This window comes from Cydia amplana, chromosome 5 (genome assembly GCF_948474715.1).
Source record: "Cydia amplana chromosome 5, ilCydAmpl1.1, whole genome shotgun sequence".
In the NCBI taxonomy this organism is placed as follows: Eukaryota; Metazoa; Arthropoda; class Insecta; order Lepidoptera; family Tortricidae; genus Cydia; species Cydia amplana.
Genome location: NC_086073.1, coordinates 14,244,499 through 14,271,235, shown reverse-complemented (window position 1 = coordinate 14,271,235; position 26,737 = coordinate 14,244,499). Strand labels below are relative to the sequence as shown.

At 35.8% G+C, this 26,737-nt stretch overlaps 1 protein-coding gene across 1 annotated transcript; it reads left to right on the top strand.

Annotated features, from left to right (window-relative positions):
- The first annotated feature begins 747 nt into the window (after positions 1–747).
- LOC134648365 (uncharacterized) lies at positions 748–25,015 on the top strand. The gene is made up of 6 exons (XM_063502886.1): positions 748–953; positions 1,829–1,938; positions 16,310–16,460; positions 19,728–19,919; positions 20,275–20,478; positions 24,930–25,015. Exons 1-6 carry the CDS (start codon positions 897–899, stop codon positions 24,984–24,986), a joined length of 771 nt encoding a protein of 256 aa, XP_063358956.1. The 5' UTR covers positions 748–896; the 3' UTR covers positions 24,987–25,015.
- Positions 25,016–26,737: the final 1,722 nt, after the last annotated feature.

Here is a 26,737-nt window from a genome sequence, read left to right as displayed (position 1 = left end):
GCCCAATTTCATTTTTTCTAGATCTGAAAACAGTTTTTACTTAATTCGTGTACTTTCAAGAACAGGCAGCCGGAAATGATGACTACAATACACCGTGTTTTTATTGAATTCCGTTAACTTCGGGGTATAACCCCGACGTACGTACGTTTAAGAGAACTAAACGGCATAGTTAATTTAAAAAAAAAATTAGGTTTAAAAACTAATTAAATGTAGCATATAGCGTTGTTGTAACACGGGCTTTACATTTAACTCAACCAAACAATTGAAATCTGTGACATATAAATGTCATTTCGAACATCGATCGACCGAGATTGTACTTAAGTTTAGTAGCAAATGTATGAACTCATTTTAAACACTAATCAATATGTAAACCAAGTGTAAACCGGCCCTAAGGCAAGTGTACACGCTTGTAGAGGCCTTATAGGAATAAAATAAATTATTGATTATCTCCGAAATAGAGTTAATTAGAATATCGGTGTCTTTGAGAAAGTTACTTAATTTAAGCTCAGGAATGCACCCTTGAAATTAACGGAAATAAAAAAAAACGGTGTATATTGCAGAAAACTTTTATCCAGCAGTAGTGACCAGTCAGCAGTGGGTGCAAAGTGGATGTCTTTGTGTGGAAAAGTTACGCATTTTGCCCTAGAATATTATTGAACCTTGTTGCTATGTAACCTTTGTGTACAAACTCATTCGATACCGGCTAGACAAAACATGGACAAAACTGTTTTTTCGATAACGTGACACAAGTCAAAACACTTATGGCGTAACCTCCTAAATTTCCGTGTTTTTATTTAGAATGAAATTAAATTTACAGTAATAGTTTCACATTTATGTACTAAATATACATTTTGAAGTGTAAACTACAAAATTGTAAAGTGTTAAGTGCCAACAAAATGCCTGAACAAAAAGAAACCGATGATAGCCAAAAAGATAAAAGAGTAAAACTCAATGTAAGTACCTAAATAAAATAATTATTTATTAAACCAACACAATAATAACAGCATAGGTATATTAATATGTATATATATGCTTTTAAAATTTTGCTACCTCACCAATGAAAAAATACTTTTTTCCAGAGTAAGTTGTATATATATTGAATATGTAGATTTCTTTGGCAAGGAGCTACAGCCACATAAGGTCAACTGATTTTAACGTGTCATATGAAAGTGGTGCAAAGTCCAGAAAACATTTTAACTTTCAGTGGATAATTTATCATTAAGGACTGTATTAAGACAGTAGTAATGTATTGCCTATAATTTTGTTTATAACATGAAAAAAGTACAGCACAAACTCAGTTGTTTAGAGCACATTATATGTACACTCATGTGAGGAGATGCTCAAAGCTAGGCTGACAGTGATAAATTACAATTTAACTCCACATTATTTATGCAAACGGAGACAATCTTTAATCTTCAGAATCGTCGTCGTTTTAATATTATAACACGTAACATTATCTCATCTATTCTATCATCATCAGAGATATATAAATAATAGTTAAAATACTTATGTAGATGTGGCTAGAAACCCTATTACCCAGTAAAATGTAAATTAAAAGTGAGTATGTACCAAGAAAGAGACATACCTACATACATTACACTTTAAAATAAAATATAATAAACACCCTTCTTTTTGTAACTCGGGTAAATGAATCGTAGAGGGCTGTGTATCGAAACTTGACATAATATTTTAAAAGGACTATGGTTATTACTAGTCACTACTACTGTCTTTATGTACCTATTAAATATATGTGTTTCTTTGTAAGTTTATTTTGAGGTTGTGCATTAAAGAGGGTTTTTTTTCTATTTGTAATCACTTTCACCTTCAGGTGGAAGGCGAAGATGAAGTCGGCGAAGGCGAGATGGGCCGTAAAAAGATGAAGCGATTCGTGATGCCGAACGTGCCGAGGTGGTGGCAGCTCAAGGTCATTCAATATGCGTATGTCACTAAATCTTTTACTTTTTAAGAGCCCATCAACGTGCACACTAGCGCCACTGCTAAATAATCGTGATTATTTAAATTTTACGAAATACATTTAAAAAAAAGGGGCCGCTACGTACTGTACCTTGTATTAAAGTACCTTTTAAATACATCAAACTAGTTTATATGTTGCTGAATTCGTCAAATTTATGTGTCCAAAGTTAAAACGGCCGTTTTTATTTTGAGTTCACAGATTGACGAATCCAGCAACATAGAAACTAGTTTGATGTATTCAAAAGGTACTTTAATACAAGATACAGTACGTAGCGGCCCCCTTTTTTAAAATATCTTTCGTTAAATTTAAATAATCACGATTATGCAGCAGTGGCGCTAGTGTGCACGTTGATGGGCTCTTAAATAATGAGACAATTTTAAGCCGAACTCAACTCAAACACTACGCAAGACTTGATGGTAATGCTAGAGTTGTCGCCGCGTTTATTAATGAGGATGTAATAGACGACAAGACTAACAGACCTAACAGTTGATATTGAATAGAGTATCCGCACAAGGTTTTGGAACTGCAATATATTTACTTGAACCTTTGTGAACGTTTATTAACATTGTAATCTGACTCGAGCGACCCGTGGCTTCTGCACGGCTACGGTCTAGCCTCGCCTTGACGAGCTATTGACATCTCGGGGGACTAATATTGTATTGCCACACGGCAAGGTGTGCAATCACTACATTGATCGCTTGTATAACATACCCTTACTCGAGTCATATTTGGTTGGGACCAATGGTCCCCACAGGTCTCCTCCAACCCCTTACAACCTGCCCTGTCATTGCCTCACTTGATTGTTTTGAGTATCACACTCTACTTGTACGACATATTGCTGTTCCACAACCGTCAGTGCGGACTTGAATACTTGGTATAAGATTTATTCTACAGTTCAATAGAGAATAGCAATTGTATATGAAACTTACCACATCTCATCAACCACTTCCCGCCATTTTATTACTCACTTAACCCATCCACCTGTTCTCTTTTGTTGTCTACCTTACACTGACATTTTTTCTTCCATGTCAGTGTTGCCAGCAGGGTTAAAGATACATCGAATCTATATAGTATTTGTTGTGCAACTTACCAACTATATGATACTCGCGGTTCTCCGCGACAAGAGTCTCATCATGTTGAGCAAGGTATTTTCGTATTTCATACATCCCTAGATGCCTACTAATATTATAAGTAACTATGAGCTGTAGACACAGACCTCGCGAACTCCCAAAGAGTTAATTTAATTACTTGTTACGGTTTTGATCTATTACGCTGATTGGTGAAGGGAAATTAAGTGAAATTTGTGCGTGCGCGCCAATCACCAAGACGATCGTCGAGATCTTATCAAAACCAGTTCAAAGGCAAATAATAAATTGTTAAATTAGAATCGACCTCTGGGACAAAATCTGAACAAAACGCAATAGGTATGTCCGTATTTTATACATCCCAACTAGTGGCTCCGCCAAAAACTCAATCGACATAACAATCCATAGGTAGTTATCGAACGTGCTCACAACATTTTTATAGACTTGTAAAAGAGAGCAGCCGGAGATATGAAATAATTTTTGCCTAAGCTTTTTTTAGCTTTTTGTTAGGTATTTAAAATGGAGCAATTTTTATTTAGTTTTTTTTTCGTTACATTTGGATAACATCTTCATCACAACACAAGGTAAGGTCCGCGAAAGTAATCGGCTAATGTTTATTTTACGATCACACATTTTATGGGTAATAACCATTACTTATTTTAGAACGTATTCAGTGGATCATGGATAACTTACTCACTAGATGAACCATATTAGACGAAATACAAATTTATTTTAGTTGCATGGACCATCACTACAAACACCGCGGCTTATTGAGTTTCGATATGAAGAAGAAATGGTTTAGGATTTAATCAATAAGTACGAACTATCACTACATAGTATAAAACAAAGTCGCTTCCCGCTGTCTGTCTGTCTGTCTGTATGTATGCTTAGATCTTTAAAACTACGCAACGGATTTTGATGCGGTTCATTCATGCGGTGATTCAAGAGGAAGGTATATGTATAATTTGTTAACCCGTGCGAAGCCGGGGCGGGTCGCTAGTAGCTTATAGGATAGGTAAAACAAACAAAATAGAGCAAAAACAAGTTTTGTATGAAAAACTTAAAATAGCTGTATTCTTTAATTGGATCTCAAGCTACATACATAAACTAATTACAGGGATAGATATATCTTATCTTATCCTATTGTAAGTACAAAGTTTCAGAGCAATCTAGCTAGTCGTTTGAATTTAAAGCGTAACTACGTTTGTATGCAGAACTGCATTCGCTGCGGACTCTTAATGTTTCATACTGACTAACAGCTTCCAGGTAGTGAAAGCTGTTGGTTATTAATAAATTGCGTCGCTTACGTTTTGGTTCTAAATCATCATAAAAAAGTATGTATTTATTTGGCAAGAGGCGTGAGTTTGGCAGTAGATATAGCCCGTTTTGGTTAGGTGTTTAAAGTTAATCATGATACAACCATTTTTAGGGTTTCGTACCAAAAAGGTACAAAAGGAACCCTTATGGTGTGACTCTGTTTAATGTTTATCACGTTTTTGCATATTTTGTTATCTTGTAATGACAAAATATTTAAAATAAAAGTCTCATTCTTTGATACGTGGGCTGGGTACTCGGCTAATTGACCCCTAGTTCACATTGTGAATAATTCAACGAACAAAGATAATATACCTACTGATAAAGATGTTCAGATTGATAGAACGAAAAAATAAATAGCCTTATGAATGATTTATAAAGAGAATCAGTTGTTCCTTTTAGTTACATTGATAATACTAACGAATCAGGAAGCAGGAAGAAATAATCGATATTCAAGCTACGTCCCAAAGTGATAACCCTAACTATAATAGCCATTTGGGTTCTGTGCTAGTGTGTGTAAAAACATAACATAACATCTCTACCGTCATATTTCTTTGTCGATCCGAATATGGGTAATAATCGTTGCCAATATTTTCTTCAATTTCCCCGTGTAAAACAAATAAATAATAAGTGTCGCCGCAACGTAACCGTAATTACATTTGAACCGCGAAGGTCGGCTGATGGCATCCGGCTGACCCGGTCGCGACGTTGGCGCCATCCAGGTCACCCCCGCCTCACAGGAATCACTGCACCTAGGCCTATCATATTTAGTCAGTCTAGCGAAGGTGCAGCAGCATTTACCATTCCATAATTAAGCTTAAACTGATATGGATTGATCGGATTTAGCTTAGAAGGTAGTTCAATAAACCAATCCTGAAACCAAGGAAGCAATCAACTACCAATTAAAAGAACTATGCACAGCCAATTCAAACTTTAAGTGTCGATAGTCGATACCATAGACTTCAGTGAAAGCGCGGCAAATTACCCGTGAAAGGTGTCAGGGCGAGATTAATGTTCGCGTGTGAACACGTGGGGTGTTAAAGGGTGGTAGGGACAACGCCGACAGTCATTGCACCTTCGACCGCGGGGCCAGTAGCATGCAGTGAGCCATGCAGCGACAAGCGTCCGGGCCTCCGAGCGAGGGGTCGTTCTGGACGACCATCGAGCTGCTGGCCGGGAGGGACAGGCGCCGCTCGGCAGGAGACGCGGAATGCACGGTCGAGCTCCCGCCGCCGCCGAGGACGGCGTCATCTCTCAGGTGCTTGACCATCACATATCCAGCAATACGACATGACAAAACTTAGTTTGCACTCTGATTGTTTAAGCTGTGTCACCCCTCATGAAATAAATCAATTAAAACGGATTATATCGCGTGTAATGAACTAATGATTTTAAACGTGATAATTATTTTAATTCATGTGTTTTGCTAACTGAGGGCAATATTATTTGTCAATTATCTGTAACATCTCATGAAATTTATGGCAGTTGATAAAAAAAAAGCTTAGAAATATTCAATTAGATACACGTTGAAGCTTCATTTAAGTTTTATCGTGCATTGTTTATATTATATACCTACACTCATGTCTCACTTATATTAATCTACACTCACCGGAACCACTTAACCTCTTACGAGTAGCATATACTTAGTATTATAGTGACGTGTTTCTCCTAAATATTGACTACCTTTAATTTTTAACAAGCAGAAACGTCTGCGATCGATGCTATTAAGCTTAGAATAAATTTAAAAGTGGAAAAACTACTGTCTTGGGTGAGAATTGAACTAACGGCCTCTAGATTCTTCTAGATTCTTCTGGATTGAACTCTCCCAAGACAGTAGTTTTTCCAATTTTAAATTTATTTTATGCTTAATATTGACTACCAGTCTACCATTGATAAAAGAATACGACTTTTCAGGCCATTATTAGTGGTTAACCCAATTTCCTTTTGTTAAGTTTGTGTTATGGTTCACTGAATGGTGCCAGCCCATGTTATAATAAATATCTGGGTGACCGAGCTTCGCTCGGAAAACATATAATAACTCGGAAATGCGCGTTTTCCCAGAGATAAGACCTAGCTAGATCGATTTTTCGCCCCCGAAAACCCCTATATACCAAATTTCATCGAAATCGTTAGAGCCGTTTCCGAGATCCCCGAAATATATATATATATAAATAAATAAACAAGAACTGCTTGTTTAAAGGTATTAGACAGATTTGTAACGCATGTCAAAGGATGTTATAAATAATTGACTAATTAGTAATTAGCAATTTTGAAGCAAAAATACTCCATTTTGAACGCGCTATGCAACCTTAAGGCAATTTATTGATTGATTTATTTATTTATTTATTGGTAAAATTTGTTATTTTACAAGTCAAGATTTTTACATATTTACATAATAAGATTAAAATACTAATATTTACACGTTTTTACATTTACAACCAAATCTTAAACTACGTAATTAATTCAACATAAATAATGATATTACAATTTCTTCTTAGAACTACTAAAACATTCATTTAATGATCTCCACGAAGAAACTCGTCTACGCTGTAGCACGCCCATGCGATTAGCAGCGATTTCAGTTTCCTGGTAAACTCAATGTCACTTTATAAGCCTTAGATACCTACGATTTTTGCTAACTACTATTATATGTGATACTACTAGATTCTATGTGATACTTTTAACAGTGTTGAATATACATATAATATTTTGATTAAAATTAAATGACAACTAAGAATAACTTGTTGAACGGTGATCATAGACCTATACATACACGGTGATAAATTAGCCTCGCCTTCACATGCAAGCATTCTAATAGATCAAGATCATTGCAGATATCTTAATTGAAATAATCTGATGTCAGTACATTACGTAGGTATACAATATATTTTGTTAAATTTAACCGTCATATTTATCGTTGTTACCAAGAGATAACGTGAACGCGTAGGTATACAACAGTAATCACGTCATCAATCATCAAGGGCATTTATTTGTGTAATAAGCACAGATATTTGTTCCTGAGTCTTGGGTGTTTTCTATGTATTTATGTATTTGTATATTATATATATCGTTGTCTGAGTACCCACAACACAAGCCTTCTTGAGCTTACTGTGGGACTTAGTCAATCTGTGTAAGAATGTCCTTTAATATTTATTTATTTAATCACTGATGAATAACTATAACCACATACTTGATAATTTTATCAATCATATTCTGCTTACTATTTGTGTACTCACCTTTTACACTATTTCACCAGCATTCTTATATCATTTTCCGACTAAGAGTTCAAAAGTGGTTCGATGATAAAAGATTAAGTCTACGTAACAGCATTACAATATTATTTTAACTACTTTGCGTCATTCACACTACAGTATCTGCTAAATATCTGGCAAATTCGCTGTTGGTGGCTATTATCAATGTTATCACCATACCAGACGTTAGTTTCGGACACTGCGATAAAATTGTTATGTAATTAGACTAATTAGAATAGTCGGAATTAAACCTTCGTGAGACATATTTTAAACTGTTTAAACGACAACGGTACGGGCACTCGAGCCTGAGGAAGGACCCCCGAAGGACCCGAAACATGTCGCCAATAGCGACTAAAAATCTAAGTGAGTGAAACCGTTGGCGTCTAAGCTCGGTTTTAGTAACGTTTTGAAATCCGAGATGAATCAATAACTAAGACACAAATAATGCGTGATACAAGATAAAGAATAATATTTCAGTAAAAACAACCCTCGTAAAAATATTACGTTTCCTATAACAGCTACATCAAGTACTAATAGGTAGGTACATAATTAACGTTATCTAACTTTTGTAAAATAATCAGGGCTATAACCGCGAAAATAGAAGTTCTCAACATGCGGGCATTTTTCTCGGTCCAATTACGCCTTCATTGGAGTAAAAGAGAAAGATTCCCGCAAACTGTTTCGGTTTTCGTGGTAACCGCGGAAGCAGTTTTTTTTTTTTAATTAACGTAACCTACACCCGTACCATGACTCAATGACAGTGTTAAAACTGACATATTCGCTCAGGTCTACCTACCTAATTTACTTTCTATAGGTACATCTCGCTCGCACTAATATGCGAGTACGAGCGAGATGCATAGAAAGTAAGTTACGTTCTCGATAGTGTTTACGTCAGTGCCAAACTGGTGGTAGCCACACTAATAACGATTCTCTCATTGTTTAACTCCCGTCTCATTTATATTTTGCCAAAAACATGTCTAAATATTTATTTTAACTGATATCAGTTTATTCTATCTAATTCTGGACACCACTTAACTTTCGGAAAATAACATTTATGTGTTTCAAACTGATTATTTTTATCAGTTTCCCATACTGCCGTATTCGAACTTCAAGATATTCACAAGAGACGACACGTACTAGATCCATTCTTTTTTTTTCATAGGGCCCGATTCGGGTTTTGTAATAGACATCTATTAGATATCTTTTAGACATCGCCAAGATACGATAACGATATGTTTAAGATCTAACCTGTCAAATTTGACATTTCCGCGATTCTGGAGATACTCTTAAACGATTTCCACAAGATATTACTTAGAGATCTAATTCACATCTAATAGATATCTAACACGATCTATAGTAAAAGTGACATTAGTTGCCCGAATTGCGCTGCAAAAGAGAACTAGTTGAAATCTAAATTATAACGTATCTAGAATGGATCTAGTACGTGTAGTTGTGAATATCTTGAAGTTCGAATACGGCAGATAGTTTAGATTTCAACTAGTTCTCTTTTGCAGCTCAATTCAATGTCACTTTTACGTTAGATAGTGTTAGATATCTATTAGATGTTAATTGGATCTCTAAGTCATATCTTGTGGAAATCGTTCAAGTGTATCTCCAGAATCTCAGAAATGTCAAATTTGACAGGATAGATCTTAAACATATCGCTATCGTATCTTGGTGATGTCAAAAAGATATCTAGTAGATGTCTATTTCAAAATCCGAATCGGGCCCATAGTCAACAACTCTGTCATACCCACTGAAAGGACTTTAAACTGACATGATCTTGAAACCTATAGCTGCATTCTGACTTTCGTGTTTATCTTGCTGACTCTTGCATGAATCTCTTGAATTAAATAAGCATGACCCTTCACAGGTTATTTGAAGTAAACATTTACGAATCAAATATCGTGACTTTGAAATTATTTTAATTGAGTCGTAAATAAATGCACGTTGAAAAACAACATCTGTTATTTGAGCTGAAAATTTGAGGAAACGCGCCAATACAAAAATATTATCATAAACATTTTTACATTTTATTACTTGTTCGATGAATGCCAATGGTTATTCAGATACTCACGTAAAAAATACATACGTTGCTTTATACTGTTGTTTTATCACCTTCATGGAGTTTAGATAATTTTATTTCTTGCCTAACTAATGTTTGGTTGCTCTGAACGTGTGGTTGTGATAGAGTAACATAGGAAACGGAAACATAACAAACTTTAAGAGAACAAGTTGATGAATCACCATTTTCTGCTAAATCTTGTACCTACTAATTTCAAACCTAATTCACCTAATTGCTTTTGACCGAGTGTTAGCGAAGGTGTCCGTTTTTGTTGAATAAAGATAAGTAATGGAGATGTTTAAAAGCAAAACATACTAGGGCTTCGACTTTTTTAATATAAATCAACCGTGTGAATTGGCCAGTGACAAATTCCAATTAATCACAATAAACACCAAGCCAAGGTCATTGACCTTTCCAAATTGACTTGAATCACGGCACGCCTCACCACCCTTATATGCTTGTATGAAGCTTTGCATCAATATTCATAACGCCTTACAACCGCATCACCTAAGACAAACTACTTGAGGTGTGACCCCGATATCCGTAACAGCTACCTACCAGAAATTTAATATCACACATAAATTGGTTCTAGAGAAGCGATTCGTCATGTAGGTGACGGTAAAAGCCCCTGGCATGACAAGTCATCGTTCATGGAAATACAGTTCTCTAAAATTTACGAGGTGACAGCTGAAAATTGAAAGAAAACGATTCCAGGCATTTTCAATGGTATTGGCTCATGCAAACATTTGAATAAAACAATCGAGTTACATAATTGCGTGATAAGAAGTGTAACCGCGAAGTGATTTTTTTCAATGACACGCGAACTGTTCAATTATCGGTATAGCCTACTTTTAATAGAACTTGTAGTTCAGAACATTTAAATAGGTTTTCCACATCAGTCTACTGTACCCTTTGATGATCGTTTGGCTATCTTCGGTTATTCGTCGACCGCCATTTTGGTAACATCGCCTCGTGATTCATTTCTTTGTTTTTGCTTATTAATATTGTTTAAAGTGTAATATTGATAGCGTATTATGCAGTAAACTAATGTGGAAGTGTGCAGATAATGAAAAAATAATCATGAAACGCGTTTAACCACCATTCTGGCGTCAACGCCGGGTAGCCCACGCGGGTTCTTGTAAAGTCCAGCTATCGCCTTACAAGAACTGAGAACCCAACTACTTACCGAACAACGTCGTGCTCTAGAGCATTTATTTTGGTATTTCTACCTCTAACCGTGGCTGGCTAGAGCCCTAGAGGCCATAATTTTATACTTTTATACCGTACACTGGCTGAATTTTATTACAAATAATATTAATTCGATCCCACGTGGGATCCACTTTGACGTTGGCGAAATCATCGACAGTATCGATGGAGCCATATTACCCAAAGATTGATTGATTGATTGATTGGCTATCTTCCGTACTGTTGGCAATCTTTTGACGTCGTCAAATTATTTGTGCCTGAAGTATGTAGCTATGGCGTTACTTGTGCCTGAAAATGTCACCCGATCTTGCTTTCACTTTTGCCCATTTGACTGGTTTTAGTTTGGTATTTACCTATTTTACTAAGCATGACGGCTGTAGATGGGTGTATAGGTACGTGTTTATTAAAAAAAAATGCCTATAACTTTACGGAGGCACTTGTAAAATAATTAAAAAACAGTTTTTAAATTAAACGTTTTTGAGATTTTTCGCTTTATCATAAGAAAACCATAAAATCTATTGAAGTTCAAAATTGTTTGCAATTTTATAAACAAACAAAGCCGCAACTCTCGTTTACCAAATTCCTGAATATTTCAGTGGTATCTTAACGATATTTTAACGGCCGAGTGAAAGTGCCCAAACCTTTTCGTTATTTATTGCTCGTGATTCACCGCCATTTCGGCAAATTTTTGCCAGTGTTTGTAGTTTTATAAGCGTTTATTTTTCACGTAAAAAATCATACGACCCATTTTTGTTCTGCAAAGTTGATCACTAGAATATATTATGTACGAGTATAATTTTACTGAATATGTTACGGGTTATTATGATAAATTGATAATACTGACCGATTGTTAAGAACGCGTCAGTAAACGAGTTGACTCACTCATGATGAGCATTTAATTTTTAGTTCGTATTTGGGGCACGTATTCCGCACACTGCGTCACACGTTGCGTAGGGAGTACTATCGTCATGTGTAATTCGGGAACGATGTAAACACACGCACTACTCACGCGAATTCGTGAATTTTGTAACAGAGTCATCGCACTCGGTCACCCTTAGGGTTAGTTTTTTTCGTTTAATTTCCCTAATATTTTTTTTATTATAAAGTATCGGGACGTCATCTCGAGACTCGGTATTACGCCCAACCTTTAAATTAATGTTATGCCCAGTCACATTACCTGATTCCCAACGTAAAAAAGGCGTTTGACTAAGCCGGATTTACACTTGTAAGGTAAAAACTATATACATATATTGTCTTGTCATTTTTTGCAGATGGGTAGGTCCTGCAGGATACTATACAGTTTTCCAAATACGGCCCCAATTATACCGTCCATCTTCATCCAGTAACCAATTACTCCTCTTAGGTAGGTATATACTGTCTAACATCACTAATAAGTTGCAATGTTGCACTCTTATGTCCACATTGAGGTCTAAGTCCAAATAGTCCAATATCAATCTACGGATGTTCATATACAGGAATCATAAATACATATACTAAAATTCATATGCAGGAATCGATCCATTGGTTTCATGATATTCGATGTCCAATAGTTATCATTGTCAGTTTAAATTTTTACTAGGCAATGATAAGAAGTGGGAGTTATATATGTAATCGTTTATAACAGTCTGTTCGGAATCGCTAAATATCACCTGGATGGCGTGTTCTCTGGCCGTTACGGCGGCGGCTGTCGGTTTTGAGACAAGCCAACATGTTGAGTGAGCGGCACGCGAACAATTTAGGTACCTAACGACAGGGAATATTCTAATTTTTGACCAGCAAATATTGAATGTTCTTTAATCATTTCATCCCTATTTGCCCGCCATTCATTCCAAAAATTCCACATTTCCCAAGCAAGCGTCAGAAACGTCCCACCTAATTCCATATTTTACGAACCTATTATAATAGACTGGTAATAATTTTAATTACATAAGTTTAATAAGTTGTATCATTACTCAGAAGTGGTCGAGGTTATGCTTATCAATATTCGAGTCAACGGAAAGTTGTAATAATAAATATAATAGACCAATTTTTCCAATTAGTACTTGGTACTTGATTAATGGCGGGGCCTAGCCAAGATACCAATCGTTCGCAGAGAAACGATAAACGAAGCTTATCCCTTTTTATCTTAAACACATGCAGAAACACTTATATAACTATTTAAATGTTTATATATATAATATAAGTAAACTTATACCTACTAAGTGGCAGGAAGTAGTAAATTCCGGAATTGTGAGACATAAACAGAATACGCCCCGATAGTCCCCGCCCCGTATGTTACGCCACGAAGGTTGCTTATATAATGCGGCGTCTCACTGGAGCTCGCTTATTGCTACTCTTACTGTTCAATATAGCATTAACTAATCCCAAACCGGGATAAACGGCAATATATCTAATATCCATAAGCCATTATACCTAGTCATTATCGTATAAACCTTCTATGGTCACGAGAACTAGGGGACCCAGATTGCACTCGCGGTTAAGTAAAAGTCATACTTATAAATTTGTAGTTAAAATATAGTTTTCATTGTCTTTTATAAAAGAAAAAAATAATGAGTTTTTGGTTATTTTTATCGTGCAATTTTTTTTTTAAGTAGGTGCAACAGCTATTCGGTATTCGGCCGAATAGTAGGCAACATTCGGCCGAATACCGAATATTCGACAAAGTGGCAGAATAGGCCGAATACCGAATAGTTGCCGAATATTCGTGGCATCTCTAGCTATAATCTACTAGCGGCTTACAATAATGATTACGTAATATTAATCATATTTTAGCTATATTACGAATAATTAATTTTTTAAACAATTTCGTGGTTCTAGGAGTATTTATAAAGTATCGTTGATTTAATTTAATTGCATCAATATCGCGTATCGAACACAATACTTTTGTTTAATAAATTAATGCATGAGAAAAATGACTGATAATTATAATTATTATAATACCGAATACCGAATAGCTGTTGCACCTACTTAAAAAGAAAAATTGCACAATAAAAATAACCAAAAACTATGTAGGTATATTTAGAATGTGTTCTTGGAAAGTTGTTAAATACGGAAACCCTTTTTTGAGCATTTGTTGATTAAAAAACATTTTATTTTTATCATAAGTCTGTTTTGTTTGACTCTATTCATCAATGCTTTTTAACAATAGCAGTTTGTGTTACAGTGGGCCAAGAAAGTGGTCTACCACCCTACGGTTGAGGTTCGTTTGAACGTCACGAGACAACAAGGTCGACACACGTACGTCAACTGTACGTCATTGTCAACCTTAGCGATCGTTAGATCTCGCAGAAACTTTTGTCAAAACTAGTAGACCACTTTCTTGGCCCACTGTACAAGGGATCAAAATGATATATTTCCGTCAAGGGCGTACATTGAATCCTGAATGAAGCGATGGATTCTAAAGTAGAATCCTGAGCGTAATGAGGGATTTAAGTGTTAACGCCCAAGGCGAAATAATTTTGATACCGTACGACACATACTGCTTTTCACATCAAATATGAGAAAATAATAAAATCTTAGTGTTGACACAAAAAATAATGTGCAAAAAAATTTAAAAATAATGTGCTAGAACAGAAAAGTGTTACTTTGATCCCTCCTAGTCCTAGCAGGGAGGAAAAGTGTCACTTTGATCCCTCCTAGCAGGAAAGAAAAAGCTCTTTTCCGAATAGGTGGTGTGAAAAAATATATCTTAGCTAACGTCATCTAACGTTGAGCTTTGTTAGCGATCAGTTTTCATTATAATTGTGACTCAAAATGTTCGCATGTCATGCCGAATACCTATTCGTCGCCGAATATTCGGTATTCGGCCGAGAGAGGGGCCGAATATTCGGTTTTCGGCCAAAACCACTATTCGGGGCATCTCTAGATTATACTTATTTGGAGATTCAATGCGTGCACAATAAGCATACAAGATCAGGACGATTTACAAGTGGGTGCCCGAGCCTCCCAACTGCCCAATGGTCCCCTACCTCTTCTACTTGATAACTACTAGCTACGAGTTGAGTTATGTACGTGGGTCATACTGAAAGTTTCTGGATTCTGATATATATGAGAAAACTTATTTTTTAAGTGGCCAATCCAGGAATTTTCAGTATGACCTAAGTACTTGGTGCGGTTTAATTACTTTCTAAAATAAAACTGACTTCTTTGTATTTTTCACTCAAGAATTACAAGAGCAATGAACGGGTCACTTTGTGTGGAGATCTTTAGGGATCTAGATCCATTATATAGCACCCTAGTTGCAATAATTTATAGTAATTATGGTGTTATATTAAATTACAACACTATCGTCCCTATACTATACATAAATCATCCCCAAAATGTATTTAATCATCTTGATTCATGACATTATATTCGTTTTTTTTTTCATAGAAATATTCTAAGTCGATAAATAATAGACCTAACCACTTTACGACCATTAACGATCCCTAAAGTATTTTTTTATTATATTGCTTTGGACGGTGAACCCTTTGTACTTGGGTAATTTTACCGAACATCTACGAATGAACTCTAGGCATGTTTTATTATATTTATCGACCACTTAGAAATCTAATATGAATACGTCTTTACACTAAAATGTGGTGTAGCTGTATGTGTATGTGATGTCGGAGGGGGTCGTGCCATACCGTGCCAGCCTCGCACGCTAAGGTCTCAACTATGACACTGGCGGCTCGCGTCAAAACTACTAAAATTGTGCGGTGAGGGCGAGAGGCCGCGGTCGCGGCCGACTCTCCGCGGCAACCGAAATCGTTCAAGACGAACCACAATAAAAGTGATCGCGCGGGGTGGTAAGTAAAATAGTGAATAACATAGCACTTGTGACTCATTCGTGATCAGGATTTGAGTGAAAGTTTATCTAACTGCGCGGCGAGGGTACTTCCGCTGCAAAAAAATGGTCGTTGCGTTGCGTAACATGCTTGGTACTTGATAAACTGACAGCATATAGGCACGTACTCGTAGAAGGTGCAAAATGTGATCAGAAGTTAGCGGGCATTTACCTACTTTCTGTTTGATAATGTCATCCATCATCTTCCAGTTCTTCCACCAACCATTAAATGTCTCTAACCGCCGGTAACTCGTCTTTTTTCACATTGCCTGAAATTATTCAGTATTGAACAGCAGTGGCTAATATAACAGAACTTGCTTTAAAAGTAAAAAATGAAATCATATATGTACATTACATATCTTGTGCAGTAATACGATAACAATGTTTCATGTAAGCTGAACAGCAATAAACATGCAGATTTACCTCTGCGCGGTAAACATGTAGACACAATTTTATGACTGGCCTTGGTCAGCTTGCTGGACTCTCAACCCTTGTTCCGTTTATAAATTTTATCCCCAGATTTAACTGTGATGATACTTAACGCTAAGGCTACGCCAGCGAGTAATTAACATATATTTTTTTCTGCAGCTTCGCCCACCCGCACGTCCGGGCGCGACTTGAAAAGCACATGGGCTCCAACCTGGTGCGGCTGACGGACAAGGCCTACATGACCGAGCTGGAGGACCGCATCCGCGCTGTCAACGAGGAGAACCTCAACAAGAGGATCTCCTCCCGAGTCGTAAGTACCTAGAGAAGCACATGCTAGGCCCCACCCTGGTGCGGCTGACGGACAAGGCCTACATGACCGAGCTGGAGGACCGCATCCGCGCTGTCAACGAGGAAAACCTCAATAAGAGGATCTCCTCCCGAGTCGTAAGTACCTAGAGAAGCACATGCTGGGCCCCACCCTGGTGCGGCTGACGGACAAGGCCTACATGACCGAGCTGGAGGACCACATCCGCGCTGTCGAGGAGAACCTCAACAAGAGGATCTCCTCCCGAGTCGTAAGTACCTTGAGAAGCAGATGTAGTTTACCACTGAAAAATCATAATCTGGAAAGGCAGAATTCAGTGTTGCAAAGAGCCTACCGGAAAACGCGAAAATCGAAATTTAGTTATCTGCCTCTTTATAGCTTGAATATACAAGAATGATAGAGAGGTTAGATAGATAATATTCCCTATTTCTTTCAAATGAAAAAAAAACAGACTGATTTTATGTAACAGGTGAAACTCTAGGTCTAAACTTAAGCAATATTGTATAAGTACTGTTTGTAAACGACTATATGTTTCTAAAATATAATAAAATATAATAAAAATCTGGAGAGGCAGCGATCACGTGAAAATTATGTCACGATGAATGTTAAAGTTTGATAGTTTTTATCAATATTTTTTATTAAACAAAACATTTTACTCGTGCAGTGAGATAGCATATCTATTTGACACGGTCGGTTTTATTTGTTAAACAAAAGCTTATGTGTAAAATAATAATCACGTGGTATCGAGACTATCGAGTTGTTCCGCTACCGCGTGATGTTTTCTTCGATGCAAACAAGTTTTTTATGTTAGGTACGGATATTCATTTAAGCCGAGCTTGTCAACATCATAAATAGGCCACGTGTTTCGTTCCTATCTCGCAATTAAATATACATGTAGATAGGTAATTAATGGGCCCGATATAATAGGTACGAGTACATTATACGCAACTGAACTGATGTTTATGTACCTACACGGTCAAAGATAATTTAAGTAACGTAATGGACCCTATAATGGACGTGGAACCGGTAATGGGACATAAAACCACAAATCCTCTAAAATAAGTATCTAAAAGTAGTTTATGAACACTGGCAATATTTTACCATAAATAAGAGCCATAGAGCTGTTTAAGTTTGAATTTTTATTAATTTCGGTTACTTTTTAAGAAATTGGCGTCAACCCAAAAGTTGTCGTGTCACCGAAAAATATAACCAGTAAGAATTCTTAACAACTTCGCTAAGAGAGGTGAGTTCATATATTAAATTGTAATTAATTATTACTTGGTGTAAACTAGAATGTGTTTTGTTAATTGCATTTACCATGAGATAAGGTATACAACACACTATTTTGTGTCTCTAGAGATGTATAAGAAATAATGGTATTTTGCCCAATCCCATTATAGGAGCTCTAAAACTGCATACCTCCTATGATGGGATAATTTACAATTTACATAATGATGCTTGCCATGGCGTAATTTCATGTTTAAATAATACAGAAGTAGGTATAATGTAGTTACGAACTATGTCAGGAAGTCTTCTCGGACTTCGGATAAATTAATATCGTTTTTACAAAATTTTATTTAACATGCCCTATTAGTTTGTATGTTAGTATGGTTCAAATCTTGAAGTTGAATTTGAGCCACTTTCGGATTTCCGATTGAGTTGAAATTTTGGATACGTAAGCAAATCGGATGACAATGCAATATTATGATAACATGGACCTGATCTCATGATGGAGACAGGAGGTGGCCATGGGAACTCTGTAATAAACGCAACCTTATTGTGTTTGGGTTTGTTAGAATTGACTTGATGAGTATTAGTTGGCTGTGAAAAGAAAAATACATTCTTACATAAAAGCTTATACCAAATATGACTAATAACTAGTTTTTTGCCAAAAATTTATTCCCTGTTCCAATATCTTATACTGATAGGGTATTCCCATTATAGGGGGCTCATTACTGGATCCACGTCCATTACCGGGGTACCATTACTGGAGCTTTGGTGTCCATGACTGGAGAAAAAAAGCATAGTTTTAATTTGTAAATTATGTGGAAACTAATTGCAGTATCTTTGATATAACACGCCTGAAACATAAAAGATGGATAGGATTTTCATCTTTAAATACGCTAAGCGGTAGAACTTTCACCGGTATCAGGGAAATATCACAAATACTCCAAATTTCCTCTTAAATGTCCCATGACTGGTGCTGTTATAGAGACACGGTATAGTCATACTTCGCCCCAGTATCATGTCTAGGTATAACACCACATAGCAATACTCAGAATCGTTTACAAAGGCCGACATTGATCAGGATCGGTTTCGCGTACCGCGCACACCATTATTATCCCGTTAAAAGTTGAGCGATATTAAGCGATTAGCTGCCAATCACACCCGACTACACGTGTATGTATGGTACCCGGTCATTATTAGGTAGCGCGTGTTTAATAATTAATCTATTAACTTGTTTTTAGTGCGAATGGATATTGATAAATGTATGTTTGCAAAGGTGGTACTAACCAGTTATATTGATCTCATAGGTTAGATTAGAAATTCTCGAAACGTGTGTGTGCACATGATAATACATATTCTAGTGATGCCACGAATATTCGGCAACTATTCGGTATTCGGCCTATTCGGCCACTTTGCCGAATATTCGGTATTCGGCCGAATGTTGCCTACTATTCGGCCGAATACCGAATATCTGTTGCACCTACTTAAAAAGAAAAATTGCACAATAAAAATAACCAAAAACTATTTAGGTATATTTAGAATGTGTTCTTGGAAAGTTGTTAAATACGAAGACCCTTTTTTGAGCATTTGTTGATTAAGAAACATTTTATTTTTATCATGAGTCTGTTTTGTTTGAGCTCTATTCATTAATGCTGTTCAACTAAAATATATCTTAGCTAACGTCATCTAACGTTGAGCTTTGTTAGCGATCAGTTTTCATAATAATTGTGACTCAAAATGTTCGCATGTCATGCCGAATATTCGGTATTCGGCCGAGAGAGGGGCCGAATATTCGGTATTCGGTATTCGGCCAAAACCACTATTCGGGGCATCTCTACATATTACACAATATATAGGTATAAATACAATTTCATTACAAACTGCCTTCCTCATAAGAATAGCGATCCAACTCGTATTCATAAGCGGCACTTTAATTTAGATTAAAGAAGGCAGTTTATCTACCTTTTAAATTACCTTTAGCTATGAATATGTCAATTCATTTAAATATTTACAACTTACTTTTAGCTCGACGAAATGGAGCGGCTAAAACGGCTCATCCTCGTCGGGAAGACTCCACTGAAGGAGTGCCCTCCTGAGCTCTACCACCACCCCGTGTTCGTGTTTTGGAGGATGGTGAACAAGGAAGTCCAGAGGGCGTCTAAGAAACGTGCTAATGCGTTCTACTGGAAACTGAAGATGGCACAAAAAGCTATTCAAGTAGGTTTTATTGTTGTATAGAACAAAATTGCGTGTCAAAGCTTAAACTTTGGACACTTTGTACGCGTGACGCTAACATGCTGCCAAAGACTAAGGAACTGAGAAGCTGAACCATACCTAACTACACGGAAAGTACACCAATGTTGTGTACTTTCCGTGCTCCATTCGGTTATGGCCTCAACGGAAGACCAGCGTTGGCCCATCCAGGCTAACACCATGCTGATTCGTGGCTAATTTATGTTATGTTATGTGTAAGTTTGTTTCTTGTTTCTCTTTTTATCTGTTTTTTAATTTTTTTGCCATGAATAAACAATTTCTATTTCTATTCTATTTCTATAACTTGTAAATTTTTCAGACTGCCGACGATGACGTGGAAACGGTAGAAGAGGAAACAGAAAGCGAGCAGCAGCTGACGCCCCAGCAGCTGCTTGACAGGGTCAAACAGGAGCTGGAGCTGCAGAAAGCAGCCGACATCGAGAAGGGTGTCCGTTTCACCGATGACCAGTTTGCGCTCATCAAGTATGAAACGCAGGACGTTAAGACGCTTAAAACTCTTACGGTGAGTAACTTTATGCCCGGGCAATAAAAAAAATGACTAACGAATTATCTCGACGACCCTACTAATTTAAAAATGAAACGCATGACGCTCAACGATGCCACTAGTAATGAATTCGCCCATAATTATAATTATTATACAGTCAGTAGCAGAGCTAAGCAGGCGAGGTGTTCAAAATTACCTTGACGCGCTCTTATTCTCTTAACAATAAAGTCGTGTCAAGATCATTTTGAACACCTCGCCCGCTTAGCAACTATTGCTGCTGACTGCACATACAAAAGTTCATCAGAATAAATGTCTGCTAAATAGTATTTGTTCTAGATGACGTTCTTACATCCATTCAGAATAAACATGGTATAGATAGAGTAAAAGACCAAACTGTTATTCCTAATTATTAAATTGTTTTACTACGAACTTATTATGCTGCGAGTCATCGACATTAGCATGGTATTATAATTTAGAGCCGTCCAAAATTTGCATGTCTACGATCTTATCAAGTTTGACTTCTCCTGCTTAAAAGCAATAATTTTAAGTCATGCTAATTAGTTCATCTTAAACCTTTTTCTAAATTAGGAAATGATTTAACTAAGACTTAACAAAGTATGCTAAGATCTTTGCTAAGATGTAGAAACGAATGCACCGTAATAATGTCTCCAAATCTGATATCAATGCTATGCGAAATACTAAGTGTACTAAATGGCTGGATCTACCAAACGTAAACGAACGGGCTCGTGTCAAACCGGTCAGCACTAGATATCGGAGATCGAAACTGAACTAGCGACCTCTGGCAGCTGAACACATATTCTGATAGCTAATGAAGCGCAAGCTAGTCAAATACTCAAAAGAACTCATGTAAATTGTAATCGCATAGGTTTTGAATATTGCACGCGGGAGAGCTTTTTATACTGGTTTCCCTAAGCGTGTAGATCGCCTGCACTCTGTACGCAATAGAAAATATACGAACTGCTCTGTGGACTCTCTTATCGATGTAGCTAACTCATCACGAGTCTGAATGACTATGAGCAGACTTTCTGGAAAGGCCAGATTCGGTTATCTGTCAAGTATTATTACATAAACTACATAGTTTTACCTAAGAGTATCTACTTACTACACCAGTCATATGCTGGGTGCAGATTAACATTAACCTTTTCCACGCCATATGCACGTAGGTCGATGTTGCTTTGTGGTCTTTAGCGTTGAACCTACGGTGCGGATATATCGGTCATTGGCGTCCAAAAGGTTAAGAGGCAACACTGCTGGCTGACTGTTTCCTCTGTGGTATTTGAAGCTCTAGAGCAGCGGTCGGCAAACTGCGGCCCGTGAACCTGTCACTTGCGGCCCGCGAGCCTCCCTGGCTATTTTGTATGTAATATTGACAAACGACAATGACAATGACAAACACACTACCAATTTTATTTGTTTACGAATATCTAGCCGAATCCAGTTTGGGGCAAACATTAATAAGTCGTTACCAAACTCATATCAGGCGATAACTTTTTCAGAGAGCTGGGTGCGTAGCCAACATGCGAATCGTTTAGACTCCGTAGTGAATCAACATTATATTATGGTTTCATTTTGATTTTTAACTATGTCAATATTATCATAATTAATTAAAAGTATACAATCGAAACTAAACTTAAAACGTTTCTCGCAATGTAGATACACTCCTGCGCTTGTACTAATTTATTGGTGCATGTCATCGCTATATGAAGGGTACACGGAAAGAACATGTCTAGTCACTTTAGTTACATTTTGAGTAAACGCGATTTTAAAATTTGGAACAATGTCAAAAAGTATGTTAGTTCCGTGACCAGGTTTTTTTTGACTTAAAAAAAAGTTGAGTTGCATACCTATATTGTACAGTGCTAGCAAACAATATAACTAGTAGTTGATTTTGAGATAAAAAATCTAATTTTCCGAGAAAAGTGACTAGACATGTTTTTTCCGTGTGCCCTTCACAGGGTCATTGCGCTAGTTTTCGTCCACTTGACGAAATTTGAGTAAAAACCTATATTGCTGCACAAATTTGGACTTATTGCAATCCTTAATGTCTAAGCAATATATCTATCTACATATAAATTTAATTTCGCAAGTAGAAAATTAAAAATGAACCATTTTTTATTTATTTATCTTATTTATTTATGACAAGTACACAACAATTTTTAACAATTTATATTCCTCGCCAAACTGCGATTGCAGTTTGTTGGCGAGATCGCGCTCATTTTTAAGTTTTAAACATACATATTATGCTATGCACTAATGCACTAAATACTAAACTTAACTTAAATACATACTATCCAAAAAGCGAACATGCATTTGCTAATCCGTCCGGGCTTCCGCCATGGCGCTTTTCCTTGAATTGAAAGCCTCGCTACGAAGTGCTACGCTGTATCACGTAGCAAGCATGTTTCGTAATGAACGTAGGGTAACGGCACCAGTGGCCAGCCGGGTACCAGTGGTCAGCCTTTTGAGCCGTTTATTGGTCATAAATATCTGGTATATTCGTTTAAACAAATCGCGAGTACTCAAATAGGAGCTTTGATTCCTTATTGGTTAATACGTCACACGACAAGTGCGGTGAGGGAACGGGGGGAAGAAATATACTCGTTCATACAGGTGCTGTTTGTCGACGAGTGCAATAGTGTCATGTCGGCCATATTTTTTACTGCACGTGGTGTTCTCTTAACAGGCAAGAAAAACTATGTTTTAATGTTAAAAGTTATTGTTTTTGTTAATGATTGGTTTATTTATTAGTTTATCTATTAAATTGCATTATATTTGAATGAAAATATAAATATTTCACTTATAAATTGAGGGGGCTGGCCACTGGATAACACTTTTTTCCAAAGAATTCAGTGCCCAGCCCCCCACGGCTGACCTTTGGGTTATTCGTTTATTTTATTATTTTCGAGCCAATGCGACCGTTAGGACCGTTAAATTTACATTTTCAAATTTAGTTAGGCATGCCCTAGTCAATTTAAAGTAAAACCCAGTAGTCAGCCGCATTTGAAATAACGGTTTAATGCGGCTGAGCACTGGGTTTCGCGGATCCAGTACTCAGCCATTGACCTTGCTTGGTACGTCGTCGCCAAAAATATGTCCACATTTTTAAACCCTATCTCATTGAAATAAGGTTCAAAAGTGTATACATATTTTTGACGTTAACTATACATAACTATCATTTTGCTTTTTCCTGGTCGGTATATGACTTTGTTTATTAATGATAATTAGATCTGCATAGACTCGATTAATTATTTTTTACCGAATACCTACTAGGAACATAATTATATATTACCTGATTTACCTCATTAATTTTTGACGGATTAATTATTAGAAAATAAATATTGCGATTCTTAGTTTGCAAGAATAATGTTAGTTAATTAAGTACCTATGGCCAAAAAATTTCGTGTCATAAGAATTGTATGTACCTATAAGATTTTTTATTTATTAAATAAGTAAACAAGTAGGTAAATAATACAAATGTATATGCAAAAAAATTAAAACTAAAATTAAAAACTACAACTAACTACAATAACAATAACTAAAATAGTTCTACATGACATAAAAGCTCTCCAAGGGGCCTCTACGTGTTGAATCTGTGTCGCAAGCCTATCAAAAAACCGGGATTATAGGCCCGTGATATCCAAGGAGATACAAATAAACTAAAATAGTAATAAAAAATAGATATTTGTATAACATCGTTGATTTTGATATATGCAAAAAATTATAAACTAAAATTAAAAACTACAACTAACTATAATAACGATAACAAAAATTATAAAGAAAAAATAAATATTATAATATCGTTGATTTTGATATAAATATTAGTGATTTTGATCTAATTATTATGAATAGTTTATATAGGCTGAGTACTGGGTACACAGAGGCTGCTTACTGGATTTTGGAGGCTGACTACTGGAGAAAAGTGCAATTTTTTGTTTAAACTTAATTAGAGATATTATAAAGAGGATTGTTATTTATTAAAATATTTTGTTTTAAAACTATGATAAACAATTGATCTAACCATGTCATTTGTTTAATTATCCGACTAATCCTGTAGAAATGCCGAACGTTCAAACTTAAAAAAGTCGTTATAAGGCTGACTACTGGTGCCTTTACCCTATACGTTACGTAAAATTATGCTATGCGCGCATCACATTTGCGTCATCACTATCACTATCACTACATAGTATAAAACAAAGTCGCTTTCCGCTGTCTGTCTGTCTGTCTGTATGCTTAGATCTTTAAAACTACGCAACGGATTTTGATGCGGTTTTTTTTAATAGATAGAGTTCAAGAGAAAGGTTTATGTATAATTTGTTAACCCGTGCGAAGCCGGGCGGGTCGCTAGTGTTCAATACCTATATAAAACATTTGTATGTACTGTGTGTGTGTGTTGCGAAGCGTGATTTTTTTATAATTTCCATTATTAAAATGCTTTTTCTTATTTCCAGACCGTGGAAGAGCTGTACGCGTTGGCCGACAAGATTATTGGAACAAAGCGTATTTGAGCTATTTTGTAAAATTGATTGGTAAAGAAGTTATCTTTACTTTAAAAATCGTAGAAATAACAGTATAATTAAAACCGAAATTAGGTACACTGGTAGAGCTAGGACTAGAATAAACCCCGCCAGTATACACTAGGCACATATTATGTTTTAATCTTGAGAACTACCTATAATCGAAAGGGTCTAAGGGACTCTATTCCAACTCCATTCAAGATATTTATTAATGTGACACCCGCTTGAATGATAATTAAATAGGTAACATTTTATAGTTTCATTTATAGTTGTTTTAAATTTTTTTTTTTTTTTTATTAAACTTTACACATAAATTAACAGTATAACACCAAAGCACTTAATTGAATCATTAGTTGTGTGTCGTTAGTATCAGTAGTGAATTAAATAACTTTTTTATTGGCATATATTGACGAAACTCAAAAAATATATAAAGTAACAATAATATTTAGACTGTACATTTACTGATACTGGCTTGAATGCTGTCGCATTGTGAAAAAAAAACAATCTGTGCGAAAAAGATTGCTTAAGTTTAAACAATAAATAAATAATAGAAATCAAATTGACCCCTTGTCAATGTTAAATGTGTAAGTGTTCAAAACGTGTATAAGCAACTGTGATTTTGTATTAAATGGTATCATAATAAATCTTTGTTTTAATTTATAAGAAATAAATAAAGTTTTACTATTGTTTATTCCTTGAATTGGTAATTTTTTTAATACTAACATTTATATTATGTATCTGTTTGTTCAGATCAAATAATTTTAATTATTTCAGCTAAAATTAACTTTATATTTTCCTTTAGCTTGACCTTTAACATTAACCATTTCGACGCCGTGTCAAACACAAAAGCTGTCACTCAGACGCCACATCATTTAAATGTCAAAACTGAAATTGAACTTTATGCATATGTACGTAGGTCTATGTTTCTCTGTGGTCTGTGACCGATTAATCGGTCTTTGGCGTTGAACCTACGGTGCGGATATATATATATCGGTCATTGGGTCCAAAAGGTTAAAAAGGAACACAATTACTGATTACTAGCAATCAATGAAAAAAATAACATATTAAATGCTTAAAAATATATATTTGTACTTAATACAGGGATTAACAAACAATACAAGAGAGAAAAGAAACATTACTTAAGACTAGAATATATCTTAGTAATTACAGTCAATATTAATACAATATTTATTTTTATTATTTTATATTATTTATTATATTATATTTATTTATATTATTTTTATTTTTATTATATTAATATTATTATATTTTATTATTAGGTTAGCTGGAAGAGATCCCTTTTAGGGATAAGTTCGCCTTTGTACATAACATTCTTATTTTTGTTTTGTTTTTGTCCGTTTTATGTAAACCTGTTTATGTGCAATAAAGTGACATACATACATACATACATATTCGCAAGAAAAAAGCACTTTACAAACTCCAATTAACCTGAAATTTTCTTGTTCTTATAACATAATTAACATTCATACAGATATACAAAAAAAATATATAGGTACATACCGATGTCTAAACCCTTTTATTTTTGTATATTATAAGACAATATTTTTTTGCAGAGCCACTTTTAAAATATTGTTCAAAGGTTTGGTTTTAATAAATAAATGTACCTATTTAACATTACGTTACTAAAAGGGTGCATAACAAACGTCCACAATCCGCAACATATTCGACAAACCTCGTAAATACATTACGTAAATTACGTACACCAAGCCACACCTTTACAA